This window comes from Leptonychotes weddellii, chromosome 13, assembly GCF_054177405.1.
Source record: "Leptonychotes weddellii isolate Sample4059 chromosome 13, ASM5417740v2, whole genome shotgun sequence".
Lineage (NCBI taxonomy): Eukaryota > Metazoa > Chordata > Mammalia > Carnivora > Phocidae > Leptonychotes > Leptonychotes weddellii.
This window is the reverse complement of record NC_138381.1, coordinates 18,497,144-18,512,932: the sequence shown is the minus strand read 5'-3', so window position 1 is coordinate 18,512,932 and position 15,789 is coordinate 18,497,144. Positions and strand designations below refer to the sequence as shown.

The following is a 15,789-nucleotide window of genomic DNA, read 5'->3' as shown; positions in this document are numbered from 1 at the left end:
AGAAGGGAAGTGATATTTTAATGGTAAGATTTATCACTAGTTTAGGTATTTCTACCCTCTTAATTTTTTTTGTGAAACGATGATAATGCCTTAGCTTCAAATGCCTAAGTACCTCCTATATCCGTTTCCTTGTCCATAAAATCGGTTATACCCATACGAGAAAGCAACCCATCAATTTTTACTCACTGAGAAAAAACAAGATGCTTTCCAACTCAGTGGGCAAAACCGTGATTATTTCACCATCTCTCAGCCAGCCATGTTTTTGCCTGTGTTACTCATTTGTACATCTTGTTGTGTCTTTTCTGATTTCTTCCTCTCAAAAATATGTGTCCTCTCTTCGATGCAAGCATGCCATATTTTGAAACGAGTGCTGCGACTGGCCAGAATGTGGAGAAAGCTGTGGAAACCCTTCTGGACTTAATCATGAAGCGAATGGAACAGTGTGTAGAGAAGACACAGGTCCCCGACACTGTCAATGGTGGAGACTCTGGAAAGCTAGATGGGGAAAAACCAGCAGAGAAGAAATGCGGTTGCTAGACCCTACATAGGAACTGATCATCAAAAACCCCACCCAAATATTACTTCCAAAAAACAGCGACAAACCACAAAATTGTTGTAAGTAGACCATGCATAATGGCATGTTTTTCTTTTTCTTCCAGAAAAATCTATTTTGAGAAACCAGAATATCAACAGTGTTCAAAAGAATTGACCAGTTGTCTCTGAGGCGCCCTCCAAACAAGATCAGAGATTTCCTAATGTGATCTCATGGTCATGGATGCTCAATTTGTTGTTGTTGTTATTGTTGTTTTTTGTTTTTTTTTTATGAAGAAGATGAGTATATAAGAAAGTATTCAAGATGATATCAGTGAGTTTTAAATCAGAACAAAAATGACCGTGTCACATGGGGAAAAGGAATAGGCCACTAAAGGGAGAATATAGAAAGACAATTTTTTTTTTTTTTAAAGATTGGATTTACTTCTTATATAGAGTTTGATTTGTACTTTTAGTTTTGCATTGGGGGAACATATTAGCTAAAACTGAGGATACAATCAAGAATTCTAAATGGATCATTAGTAATGACATTACTATATACACCCAATAAGCTGTTCTAGGGTGACTCAAATACTGGTAAGGTTATGAGATTGTGAATCAGACTTCTGTTAAAATGTGGGAGATTGTATATTAATGTCATTTTTATATTCTTAATAAATGGCAGATAGACAAGAACAGGACTGTAAACAACAAAGTACAAGAGAAATGCCCTAGGAGAAAAATGAAAGTATGAAAACATGGCATTTGGACAAATGAAATTAAATGTGTCTGTTACAGATGTCTGGAAGAATCATTTAGCCAAATTTCACTCAAGCCAATTAGAAGTTGACATTATCAGTTGGGATTAAGAGAGTCTCCAGAGGTTTCCCTTTCCAAACAAAATTTTGGAAATCGGTTCAGTGTTCAGTTTCACATTTCATTTTTCTTAGTAAATGGTCACAAGGGGAAATTAAAGATTGTCATTTATTAACTATGTCTTTAAAAATGCAGTCAAGAAAAACTGTTTAGGTTAATTGTTTTTAGATAAAATATGTCAGTGATATGAAAACAAAAAGTGACAAATAATTGTGGGTTTCTTTTTAATTTACAAAAACACTGGAAACTCTAAATCACACTTCTACTCTCCACACCCACCCCTGACTTTGCATCAATTGCAAAACTACAGGTGTGTCACTTTGTAGATCAACTTCAGGATGATGGATTGATTTTATGGTCACTCTTGAGTTTTCACGTCATTCATCACATAAAATTTGATGATACCTCATGCCATATTACAGTATATTTCACATTTGTTTTCATTTGCCTAAGGCAGAATACCCACATTTGAACTATATTTGGGGATAGGACAGGAGTGGAGCTGTGTCTTTTCTCTCTAAAAATTTGGTTAATCACTTTATTTTTTCATATAAAACTGCCTTTTCTTTTTAAAAATCATTACAAAAGGATTTTCCATTCGCTTATTCTTATTATTGTGTCTGAAGTGATATTACATTGTTTTTTTATCTTAGTTTTTGATAAGTGTAAGCAACTCCTATTAAACTATTATTTAAATATTTCAGTTTTATCATTAACAAAGGCATCATGCTTCAAGTTTTCTCTTTTTATCATGATAAGATGGTTCTTCCTATAAAATTTTGCCAATTAAACTTCATTCTTCCATACTCTAGGCATATTTTTAAATTACAAACATTAGAAACCCTAAATCCCAGTCCCCCTATCCACCGCCCCCCCCAAACGTCTCTCTACAGTCTACGTCTGGTATAGAATCCATATTAGGAACACAGATCCAAGAGATTGTCTAAAATGTTCTTGCAAAATTCTCACTGTGAACTGCTTGGTTCCTCTGACTTCGGAAACATAATGCCAGCTTCTAGGATCCATCATGCTTGGGTATTCCCTCCAATGCTGTTTTTATCTATGATGTGCTTCATGACTTCAGTGCCTGAGCCATGAAGATAGAAATCTATTAGCTAACACCTAAGATGTTTTGACTGAAAGAAAAGTGAGCAGAAACAATATAATCATTGCTGTGGCAAAATTTGGTAAACTTCTCTGGTTATTTTATCAACTCTCCTTTGGATTCAAATTGTGATGTCTCTGGCATTCCCATGATAGGGAATGTTTAGCCTTTATGAAATCCTAAAGGTTTTCTGTTTTGGATTTTTTTTGTTGTTGTTGTTTCTACTCTTTTTCCACTTATATGTTTGACTGACTTTTGCCAAGATTCTGTCATTGCTAGTTATTCAACGAGCATTTATTTCAGGGTATATTTTAAGATTATTATTTGATAACTGTAGCATGAAGCAGAGGGTGATGATGCCTATAATTATAGAACTCTGCCTATAAAAATAACAATTATTGGGCAACAATCTCAAGAGGAATGAAATTTAAAGAAGACAAGAAAACTAATTTAAAACAGTATTCTACTTGTAAATAAATACTTGATCTAAGAAAATATTTTCTCTGTCAAGTTTGACATCTGATCCCAAATTCTATGTCACCATTACTGGAAATTCCTTCACTTATTATTTCAGAATTAATTATTATATAATTCATTTTACAGTTTCAAATTGATTTGGGAACATGAAGTATACAGACTGCTTTAAAGAATTGCATACCTCCTTTAACCCAAAACAGCATGTGTTTTTAGCCAAGATGTATCCTGTTACTTATCTCCCAAATGCTTTGGTAAACCATATTGTCTTTTGGGGAAATATTTAAAATGTGCATGAAATTCCTTTCCGATATAGAAATCATTTCTGGAGTGCTTACACTAGTTTGATGTTTACATTGCTCTAACACAGTGCCTCAAGTACCTCTATGACCAAATTTGTCTCTAACCACATAGCTCATTTCCTATTATATCATCTTTGAGGAAGTCCTCGCAGAGACACTAATGGAGCTAAAGGCATTCTGGTATCTTCAGCAAGGGGACAGGATGTTATTGGATAATTACCACCATCTCTTGGTTTCCTAAGCTTCTCACAGAGTGGGAGTGGGCATGGCTTGAGACTCAACTGTGAGTAGGTACAAGGTTACTCTTTGATACAGAAAAAGAAAAGTCCTTTGAAAATGTATCAAAAAATAGCTGAGAAAACATGTTTGTCTTGGTATGAAGGAGGGTCACAAGTCATGAATTGATAGAGAAAATGCGAAATGCTAAGAATTGAGCTTGTGGGTCTCAACATAAGTTTTAGAATTCTTGCAAGTCACCACTTGAGTTGATTTGCTATCATTTCCACAGTATCAGGTATACATTGCAAAAAATTCAAAACCAGCATTTTCTTAAGTAAATATTTCATCTGTTGTTTTTCACCAGATGGGCCATTCTATGTATTAGTGGGTGTCTTTGTTATGCTTCCTGCGTATGTTATTCTCTGCCAACCTGTACAGGTAAAATCAACTGGACAAGGGTTTTATTTTATTTATTTATTTTTTAAGTTTTTTATTTATTTAACAGAGAGAGACACAGCGAGATAGGGAACACAAGCAGGGGGAGAGGGAGAGGGAGAAGCAGGCTTCCCGCGGAGCAGGGAGCCTGATGTGGGGCTCGATCCCAGGACCCTGGGACCATGACCCTAGGCGAAGGCAGACGCTTAACGACTGAGCCACTCAGGCGCCCCTGGGCAAGGGTTTTAATCTGACCTTTCTTATCTCCTTTGTAAGAAAGAGAAGCTTGAATATAGAGAAGTACGTGACTATATTAAACAATAAATTAATAACAGCCAAAATATTCTATAAACTATAAATTGAATCAACTGGAAATCAACAAATTTGATGAAGCTCATATATACACTCATCAGCTAGAAAGAGAAGCAATATGTGTAATAGTGAATAACTAGGTATAGCGGAAACCTGGAACCAGTGTCCATGACACAAAATTATTCACTGTTCTGTATCTCTGTTCACTTTAAGAAAGGATACATATGCTTTTAGTATGTACTAAAACACTGAGGGAAAATTCTCGTCCATAAAGAATGTTGGAGTTATAATCTCAAACTTAAACTGTAAAGAGATAATACTGAAGTTTTTGGTTTCCTAAGATACTTAACTCTCTAAAAGAGAGCTCTGAGAGCTGATGTTAGTCAAAGGGATGGAAAAGTTGTCTTTCACTCTGTACCACCAAGCTCTAAAGCATCAAAAAAAGGCTAGTGTATGTGAATATTTTAAGGAAAGCTTTATGATCTTTAAAGATGCCAAGATGCTGTCTATATTTGCAAAACTATATGAAAATTCACCAAAAACTATATTTTCTTCTTGCTCTTTGACCAATATAATATAAACTTATTTCTGGGGAGAGTGCTGAGCTCTTAAACATGGCAAGTAGAAATAGAGTATTATCTGAGATGACTATTGTTTCAATGCTTTATAAATCCATGAAGATATTTGTCTCATAAGGTAGGACTGATAAAAATTATTGTTAGAAATCTAGGGAATTTTAGGAATTTATTGCCTTAGAATTTTTGGGTGGAGACCCAATCATGATGACATTGTTAAGGAAGAACTATAAAGAGAGGTTAGAGTTCAACGTAGTCTGAATAGTGTTCTTAAATATTGCAGAACACAGAGAAGACCATGTATTTTGAGGTTGATTTTTAGGTAGAAAACGAAGAAGAATTAGTAACAAGAAGAGTTTTTGTAACTAGATCCAAGGCTAATTTTTATCCATCATTTTTATCTATTAAGTGGAAGTTTATACCCTTAGAACTAAGCTAATAAAAACATTTAAACACCAAATATTTCATTAGTGTCATCAAAATGTGGGAGACTTTGAAACATTTTGTTTGCTCTATCTGAATTTAATTTTCTCATAAATTGCACTTTGACTAATTTTTTAAGGAGTAGAATCACAAAGATGCTTCTCTGCAGATCTCCTTTTACCAACAGTGTGTGGTTGAGATATTTTCTAGCTTCATATATACAGAGAAAAAAAAAAACAAGCAAAAACATTAGCAACAAAATAGTGGGGTTATTTAAAAGGGTGTCAGCTTTTGAAGAAAAAAATATACAAAGGAATCATCTTTGGATTGAGTCATTTGAATTTGTTTCCCAGTTCCTTTTCTTTCCAACAGGTCATGGAAATCATGGCTAATATCCCTCAGGTGATTTAGTCTTTAAGCATCATTAGCAAATTTTGTAGAAGCAAGCATGTCTGTCTTTAACCTAATGGATCCCTTATTTAATCAATGGCTCTTGTCCATATGTCTGCTGGAACATCAAAATGGTGTCTGTCCTTAGTAAAGTATTAACATATTCTTATAGTTACTCTTTTATTCTCCAGGTTATTTTTCCAAATGCTCTTTGAGAGGAAGCTTAGTATTATAGAAAGGAAAGTGGCCAAAAAGGACAATTTGGGGACCACAAGTATGTCATTAAATATCTTAGTGGCTTCTTCTCATTTGGAGTTTATAAACCCTGTGTGCCCCATAGGGTTCATGTCAGGCTCAAAGGAGAATCTAAGAAATTGGTTTGTAAATTATGTTCCATTTCCTAAACAGGCACTATTATCACAAGCTAAGAATAATAAAAAATTACAGTAATTTAAACCACTTATGAGAAGAAAGGACATAGCAGGGACAAAACACTAATTTTAGTAGTGGGTATTGGAAGCAATCGATGGTTAGCAATTTGAGGTCATTGTATTTGATGGAAAATGTTTAATATATCTGAAGTTATTGAAAAATATGAGTTCTATCTCATTTTGTATGTCATTTGGTATTTCTTCTAAGGAGTCCAATTGCATTCTAGATAGTATATTACAACGTGGTCAAATCCTCCTTGTACAAATAGGGCTTTTGTGTCCATCGCCTTGTAAAAGATACTGACTGCATCTGAAATTACCTAAGAGAAATAAGTTATCTTGCTTAATGTGTTAAAAATAGACAATGTTCTAACGTGACACTGAAGTGCTTCACTGTATTCCAACAGTCTACCTTTAAGTGATATTATTCTCATTTTTAGGCTAAGCACTTTTGATTGTTTTGTCTGTCATCTCCACAGATCTGTTTTGTCTAGTGCTATGAATGTAAATTAAAACCTTAAACATGGAGTTTTTATTCTATGTGCCCCTGAGTGGACTGTGGTGCCTGACAAACACTGTTGGATCATTATTTTGTTGTACCAAAGTTCTAGTGGCTTCAAAAATCATAGCATCCAATGATTTTGTGGTGTCTGGGTTTGAATACTATGGTGGTGAACTGTATTCAGTGATTGTTTCTGCACATTTTTCAAGAATAAAAATGCATTTTTATCAATTATTTTGTGTGCTCAAAGCAAACGTATTTCTGTGCTGAAGTTGAGTGTTAAATTGGTTTCAACACGGAACTTGTTTCACATTTAAAATGGTATCCCTTAGGAACTAGGAAATAAGAAGTGATTTGGATTTAGCCAAGTGATTTTTATCCATCTCTCTAAAATTTTTCATTTATTATTGGCTTAAAGACTGGACTGTGCAAGGAAAATATTCTAATAATTTTGAAGGATACATGTATAGAATTAGCAGTTCACATGTTAAAGTATTCTATGATACATAAGCACCTTGGTATATTATAGCCTTTTTCTTCCCCATAGTAAAATGCTGAGGCAAGTGATGGTAACTTCCTTAGTCCCAGACTGGTGAAAGGACTGATGTTCAAGGCCAATTCAAGACCACAACCATACGCTTCCTTTTAAATATTCCTTTGCAAAGGCTGCCTTTTTCCCAGAGTTGCTCTCATTCCATATGTTACTTAGTCTTCGCCAAGATAATGATGAGTTTTTAATTTAAAGATAAACAACTCTCCCACTGCAAGCAAATAAATCTTTGACACCATGCTTTCAACTTTACTCCCTGGTAGCAATAATGCTGTTTTACATAGGCAGAACCTTTGCCCCCTGGGTTCATCTTAAATAATTTATGACAAGAGGGTTGCCTGGTGGCTCAGTTGTTGGGCGTCTGCCTTCGGCTCAGGTCATGATCCCAGAGTCTTGGGATCAAGTCCCACATTGGGCTCCCTGCTATGCGGGAAGCCTGCTTCTCCCTCTCCCACTCCCCCTGCTGTGTTCCCTCTCTCGCTGTCTCGCTCTCTGTCAAATAAATAAATCAAATCTTTTAAAAAAAATTATGACAAGTCGTTAAGAACTTGCTTTTCCTAATGGTTTTATAGGATTTTTAAATAGTCCTAGCATGCTCCATATTGAGGGACGGAAAAAAGTCGATCTTGACATTCATTGTTTTTAATGAGGAAAAGAGAGCTCTTTTAAAAAACTAAGGTATTTGGATTTTTCACTCTCTTATACCAAGAACAATTTCATTTCTAATATAAAATTCTAATTCTAGGGGCGCCTGGGTGGCTCACTTGGTTAAATGTCCCACACTTGGTTTTGGCTCTGGTCATGACCAGCGTCCTGGGATGGAGCCCCACATCAGGTTCCGTGGTCAGTGGGGAGTCTGCTTCCCCTTTCCCTCTGCCACTTCCCCTGCTCATGCTATCTCTCGCTATCAGATAAATAAATCTTTTTAAAAAATAAATAAAATTCTAAGACCGTGAGCATTGCTCTTCTGTTAGAAACTCATTTAGGGGACTTACGTTATGCTTTACGAAGCCAACACACAAATTATAATTTGACTAAGGTGATAGTATAGGTATTAGAAATATTTTGTGATAATAATCAGATTGTTGAAATTATCAAAGCTTTAAATCATTTTTGTAGGTCTCTGAGAAAATGACTCTTCCTTACCAAAAATATTAAAAAAAAAAAAAAAAAGCAGCAGTGAGGTTGATAGCAGACAACTTCAATCTGTTTGCTTGAGTCTCCAGAGAAATTTATATCATGACTCATTCACTGATGAAAAAAAAATGAAGCAGAAGGAGGATTTGGAATCATGCTAATTATTGGATTATGAATACACATTACCTAACTTCCTGGACCCTCTCCTCACTTGACTTCCAAGAGCAGTTCCTCATGAGTCCTCTAGGCAGGGAGTGTAAAGTCAAGGGGCGCCTGGGTGGCTCAGTCGTTAAGCGTCTGCCTTCGGCTAGGGTCATGGTCCCAGGGTCCTGGGATCGAGCCCCGCATCGGGCTCCCCGCTCAGCGGGAAGCCTGCTTCTCCCTCTCCCACTCCCCCTGCTTGCATTCCCTCTCTCTCGCTGTGTCTGTCAAATAAATAAAAATAAAAAAATCTTTAAAAAAAAAAAAAGAGGATAAAGTCAAAATAAGACCACTCGGCTGAACCTTTTAAGAGTTTTCCCTTCACTGTACCTTCCAGAAAACATGGGCTTTGTCAGTATGTTAGGAAACCATAGACAAACAGGAACCGAGATACAGATTCCTAAAACTCATTAGCTTACCGCTGCTCAGAATTCAAAGAACTGGAAGGATAATTTATTATTCAAATAAAAGGAATGATTTATACAAAGGAAACGTGAAAGAATATGTTGCATGGAAAATGATTTAGACAATATTAGGACTTATTCTTCACCTGCCAGTCCAGCTGCACTGATGTCCCGGCTCTTCGGGGACACACCTGGTCTGCCTGTCCTCTGGAGCCTCCGCACCTGTGCCCGCCTCTTCCTGGGCCCCTCCTCCACCAAATAACAACACCTTCGTTTGGTCACTTTCTTAGCCTTCTTTCTGTTTGTGCTTAAATGTTACCTCGAAAGAGAGAGGCCTTATTTAAAATAACTATCCTGGGACGCCTGGGTGGCTCAGTCGGTTAAGCGCCTGCCTTCGGCTCAGGTCATGATCCCGGGGTCCTGGGATCGAGTCCCACATCGGGCTCCCTGCTCAGCGGGGAGTCTGCTTCTCCCTCTGCCTGCTGCCCCCCCGCTTGTGCTCTCTCTCTGACAAATAAATAAATAAAATCTTAAAAAAAATAAAGTGACTATCCTCTTTAAATTACCAAGCCATAGTTACCACGTTTAAAATTATCACCCAGTTTAAAATTGCAACCACAACCCTTCCCCCTGGTAACTCCTGACCCCTGTGTTTGGCTTTTTCTTCACAGTCCATGGGACGTCTCTGACTTATTATCTGTTTTTTGTCCCTAGAATATATTTACGTGAAGGTAGAGATTTTTCCTTTTTCGTTCTTCCCTGACACACTTATGCCCTTTTCTTTCTCCACTGTCATACCCCTGGCATTTAGAACAGTGCCTGGCAAATAGAGGGCACTCAATAAAATATTTGTTGAAAGAAAAAAAATGAATGAATCTTATGTGAGAACCTGATTGGGTGACTATAGAATAACATAGTGTCAACTTAAAAATTTTTTTTACTATTTTATTGAGGTAAATATTTAAATTGTACAAGGTATTGATTTTGTCATGGAATACATCCATGACATCACCAATATCAACACACCGGACATTTCTACTCCCTCCCTATGTTTCTCTGTACTCCCCTGCACTCTTCTCTCGTGTCCCCAGGCAAATACTGATTTGCTCTCTGACCCTCTGGAATCACACATTATGTCCTTTTTCCTCTAGATTCTTTCACTACGGATAATGATTATCCATTGTTGTATATATTTGTTTGTGCTTTTTGTTTTTATATTCTAAAGTATGGATGTACCGCATTTTGTTTACCTGTTCACCTGTTAATGGACATCTGTTTTGTTTTCAGTTTTTGGCTATTACAAACAAAATTGCCATGAAAATTCAGATACACATTATTATGCGGACAGAAGCTGTTGTTTCTCTTGGTAAAAAAACAAAACAACAGCAACAACAAACTGAAGAATGGAGTGGCTAGGTCATATGGCAGGTGTATATTTAACTTTTAAAGAAACAACCTGTTTCCCGAAGTGCTTCTACCGTATTTGTATTCTCACCTTTAGCATATGATTTGGTTGTTCCACATAGTAAGGCCAGTCTTTTTATTTTAGCTGAGTTTTTATTATGAATGAGTGCTGAATTTTATCAAATACTTTCCTTCACTTACTAAAACAATTATATGGTTTTTCTTTATTATGTATATATGGTTAATTACATTGATTTTCAAACGATAAAACAACCTTGCATGGTTAGGATAAATCCCAACTTTCTGTAATTCTAGTTCAATTTTTAACACTTATAAGTATATACTTTAATAATAAAGTGATTAAATATGATTATTTAAATCTTTATTGCATCTTGAATATTTCCCACTAAAAAAATAAAAGAAAGAAGGAAGTACAGAAGGGAGGAAGTGGGGGGCGGGAGTGATAATGCTAACATTAGTGAGGAATTTTCAGCTCCTGATCGATTGGGTCCCTACTTCAATATTGATAGGATTCTCTAATTATTCCCAGCTCAGAGGAGAGGTAAATATTTTCAAAATAAAGAAATAAAATGTTTGAGAAGTGTGTTTGTTCTTAATTTTATAATAATGCTATTATTTTTTCAAATTCAGGATAAAAACTTAATAGATTACTTTTTCCATTAATTTGGATCCAGGGAAAATTAACAGAAAAACTCAGGGAGCTATCTAAATATCTGTTCACTGGCAAAAACAATCCATTTACTATGGGTTATATTGTCATAAACAATCAAATAAAAATGACTTAATTCACTTATGTGTAATAATTTTCATGTAAAAAGAAATGAGAACAAAAAATAAACAAAATATGATACAAATTTTATTGTAAGGCATACCATAAGCAATTATTCAAAAGATATATGTATTATACCAATTGTTTAGACATTTTGTTGTTGCTTAAACGTTTCTTAATGATAATTTGTAACAATATGTAATCAAAGTGAAACAAAGTTTCTTTTTATTTTCCACCTTCCTGTATTCACTTCAAGATCCACCTCAGACCTTCTTATCTGATATATTGATTAGTATAATTATAAGGACAATTATTTAGACTACAACTAAACTGGTTTTTCTTTTCCTGTATTTCTCTTGTGGTACTACTTTTAGGTTAATGCTTTTTATTCTTCACTATGATCATTTGTTTCATCGCTCAGAAATATTTATTCAAAAAACATTCCAAATCATAAAAGCTGAAATAAAGATATAGGACATAATCCACATCTGACAAATAAATGATATTGCTGATGCTACTAAAAACACACTTTCGTATTTGAAGAGTCCAAACCTTTTTAAGCTTCTGAAACTGCTTGTTCTTATTCTCAAGAAATCCAAAGGCCATTCCAGGGTGAACGTGGAGAGCACATGACCAGGTCCTAGCTGTATCACGTCCAGTAGACTTCCATGTTCAGAAATGAGCAGAGTTAAACCTAAATTAAATCCAACAGTGTCTTCCCCTTTTTTACTCTAGAGTACATTATTCTAATGGGAATCATTCTAGTTGTTAGCTCAGTTAGATGGATCCATTCCAAACTCTCACATTACCATCCTGCATGGTGATTGGGGTGTAAAACGAAACCTAAGTAGTCTCCAGGTGAAAGGCAAATTCGCCTACCACACTGCAAATACTTGACAGAGTTCATGATCCCAATCTCCTACAAATGTGCCTAAAAATATACTACCAAAAACTCTTCCATGCGGCATAAGGTCATGGTAATAAATGTAGAATTAGAAGATTTTTAGCAGGGAAGTTTTTCTGAATTAAGTTTGCATGAGGGTAATCCAACAGGTGAAAGGCCAACTTAATTATAGCAAAATATTTACTTTATGAGTCAGGGTTATTTCTGAGCGTCATTCGTGGGATAATGCACATAGCCAACAAGGAAGCTGTGTTTTTAAAGGAGCAAAAAGAGGTATTTCTAAATTGTGGAAATATCTCAGGCCACCAAGTGAGCAGATAGAAGGACTATTATTAGCCAAGTCAGAGGTCCCAATCCTTGCTCCATCATTAGCAGCAGGGAAAAGTCCTGGACCTCACAGTACCCACCCCTAGAAGATGGAGTAATAATATGACCTGCTTTTGAGGCCTATTGGGAAGATTAAAGTAATTAATACAGGTAAAGTACTTAGAATTGTTCCTGGTATAGGAACTGTGCCATAAATGTTATTCGATAACTACAGCTGAAAAACTAGCAAGCAATAAAAACGTGAAGCATGAAATGCACACATACAATTATGCAACGTTTAAAGGATTACAGTACTTTAAAAAATATTTTATTTATTTGAGAGAGAGGGAGAGACAGAGTATGAGCAGTGGGGAGGAGGCAGAGGACAGAGGAAGAAGCGGGCTCCCTGCTCAGCAGGGAGCCCGATGCAGGACTTGATCCCAGGACCCTGAGATCATGACCCGAGCCAAAAGCAGATGCTTAACTGACTGAGCCACCCAGGTGCCCCAAGGATTACAGTACTTTGATGAATTTATAAATACATTACTTTATCTCATTTGTATGTATTTTTAAATATTTCATAGATAACACTGCTATTTCACATTCCACATTGAAAGACTTCCAGCATCTTTCCTGAGAAAATGTTTACAGTCCTACACCCGAGAGGACCATCAGAAGGCTTACAAGCAATTCAGCCTTCAGTGGGGCTAAGGCTGCCCATTATTCCTTTAGTTGAAGTGTGTTCTCTTCTGGAGGGTCAACATGTTTGTATTTCTGCAAATCAGAGTCTGGTTTTCCTCACAGCAATCCCAGACTCCACCTGTGATGAATGCCCATATCAAAATGTAAATACGCTCTCACCAAAGCACTGGACATTTAATTCCAATTCATGAATTCAGAGTCTTCCTGGCTGCAGACAGCATGTTTATGGAGGTATGAGCTGACAGCATTGTGTTTCTATTCTTCCCTCCAAAGATCGTCGCAGATAATAATGAATCTTGAAAAGAATATTAGTCACGAAGCCAGAGAGAGCCACAAGCTCCATTTCTTTGTGCTTATTTGTGGGTTGTCTCTAGCAACCAATTTTCAATCCCAACTGAAGAATAACGGCTTCCTCAGGTGTGGTGAGACGCCATGATTCTCAACTTTGGAGGGTTATGTGGGTTATGTGGGAATTAGCTAAACAGAACCTACTCCTTCTCCTGCCCATAATACAGTAACTCTCCCATGAACACTGGGTCAGGAGGTGAATTTATAAATTCATGTTAAGATATTTTTTTTATTATCCAAAGTGAACTTTAAAATATATCATTTACACATACACACATACACTCTTCCATTTATATACACAAAAACCACTATCAAAAAAGTCACTGTCAACAACCTTAAACCACTCCCTTCAGCAAAAATCTGCAAGAAAGATTCAGATCTTTTTTTTTAAGTTTAAAGCAAAATTCATTTTCCATCGAAAGCCCCTGGTCTCTTCACCCGTTTCGTAAGTTTTGAAGAAAGAGTTCCTTCCCCTGAATATATATTTTGTTTGATTTTCTGGAATGTCATCTTCCTGCAAAGCTGTTGATGTATAGTACATTCCATTGAATGCTGGCATTGAGCCATTTCAGCATGCAAGTTTAGGCTGTGTTTTGAGGAATAAATAAGACCCACGTAGCAATCTTTCTCATTCAGATATTCAGCCAGTCAGCTCATTTCCGGAGCCTAATCAACATCAAATAGGGCGTAGTGTTGACAGTCTTCAATTCACTGTAGAAAAGACCATACAATTATTGAAATCGAGCACATTAAGTTTTCGTGATATAAGTGCTATATCGCCATGATTACCATCTCCACCACCGTTCTACTACCCAGTTTGCACTAATTGCTTTAACCTAAGAGATATGGTGGTTAATTGGCTGACTCTAATTCCCCATGAGACATACTAGAATCACATGTGGAAGCATCAACCTTATGTCAATTCAGCTAGTTGTAGTAGGACAAGAGTGAGGAAGAGTGAGGGGAGGGGAGAGAGAGAGCGAGCCTGTGTCTGCCATTCCACAGAGTGAAGACATGCACTGGAGTGACTTGGAGACAGGAAGCAAGTCAACCCTTCTGCCAGGACACTGTAGTTCTGTCTGAACCTCTCTCCTCAATGTGTGTGATTCTAGTATTTAAAATATACATGTATGTATATGTGAGTGTACACACACACACACACGCGCACACACACAGGCTTCTATGTGTGTTCTGTTGTTGTTGTCTAAGAACATGACCCCGAATCTCCAGCAAACACTTCTTCCGGTGTTCAAGAAATATCTCTCTGTTCTAATGCTCAAGGGAAACACCTTGCTTTGTAGTACTTACTGAGAGATATAGAGCTATATTTTATAGGTGATTAAAGAGATTTGCCTGGATTAATCTTTAAGTGTACATGATTATTTTCCCCCTTACCAGCTACTTTTCTACTCCAGTCTCTCCCTTGAGTTATAATTCCATTGCCTATGGGCGAACCCAAGACTTCCCAAACCATACTACTGCTTACATCCTCAAAGCAGCCAATTGGCCATATTTTATCTTACAAAGATGAGATAGGAAGAAAAAAATATCTTTAAAACTAAAAGACCTGAACAATTAATTTACTACAGCTAAAGAATTGGCGGTAGAAGTCCTTCTCTCCAGCACCTTCCCTCTGCATGGGCTAGAGTTTCCACATTCCATACTGAAGTAGTTACAATCTAGAGACAACCTGACTCTCTCTCCTCTACTCCACTCTGGCTGCACTCCCTACAGGATCAAAACAGCTGAGGAGGGCCACCATGCCCTACCACCCCAAGGGGACTGGTATCTGGTAAGGGAACAACAAAGCAATCCCCTTCCTTTCCCTTGGGAAGTCATGCTTGCCCTTCTATTCTGGACTCTTCATTTCTTCCCCCACTCAAGTGACTTCTTCTCTCACTGCTTCTGAATCGTGGGTATTCACTTCCTCCTTTACTCTTTCTGGGGCTTAGTTTCTTTTCTTTATTGGAAGTTGCAGGGCCAGTGGCCAAAAAGTTGATAACTTAGCCTCTGGGAGCCCAAGGATTCTAGAAGCCTCGATTCAGAATGGCTTCATCTCGTCTCTAATTACATGCATCCTTAGCAAAGTGAAGCAAGGCTGCAGGGAATTCTGAACAGGAAGATAGATCTACCTGATTTCCTGGACTGAGGCTGATCACAGCAGACCTGATTTTCTACCTCAGGCACTGCACCCAGGTGAGTTTCAGAAAACAGGCTTTTGCCCTAGAGGGACTAGACTGGGAAATTCAAAAGCTGCTAGAACAGGAAGTTTTTAATCACTTTTTAAATGATTCATGTAATTACAGACTATGTTTTCTTTTAAGTGATAATTTCACAGAGTATTATGGAAATAAGATTTGAGCCCAGAAGTTTTTTTTTTTTTTTACAACCTGGCATTTCAGATTCTGTCACCATTAGAAAGTGATTTTGATGGTTTCAACCATCATTTTGATTGCTGTCATGGGCCA

At 36.8% G+C, this 15,789-nt stretch overlaps 2 protein-coding genes across 7 annotated transcripts in view; one reads left to right on the top strand and one right to left on the bottom strand.

The window, feature by feature from the left end:
- The window catches only part of RAB27B (RAB27B, member RAS oncogene family), a 55,076-nt gene extending 48,267 nt beyond the window's left edge, over positions 1-6,809 (top strand). For both annotated transcript variants that reach the window (XM_081801184.1, XM_081801183.1), the window contains exon 6: positions 348-6,809. In XM_081801184.1, coding sequence (XP_081657310.1) covers positions 348-537 — 190 coding nt within the window. In that variant the 3' untranslated portion in view covers positions 538-6,809. The remainder of the gene's footprint in view (positions 1-347) is intronic.
- Positions 6,810-12,577: 5,768 nt separating this feature from the next.
- CCDC68 (coiled-coil domain containing 68) overlaps positions 12,578-15,789 on the bottom strand; it is a 50,447-nt gene continuing 47,235 nt past the window's right edge. For all 5 annotated transcript variants that reach the window (XM_031026874.2, XM_031026876.2, XM_081801181.1 and 2 more), the window contains one exon: positions 12,578-14,032. In XM_031026874.2, coding sequence (XP_030882734.1) covers positions 13,975-14,032 — 58 coding nt within the window. In that variant the 3' untranslated portion in view covers positions 12,578-13,974. The remainder of the gene's footprint in view (positions 14,033-15,789) is intronic.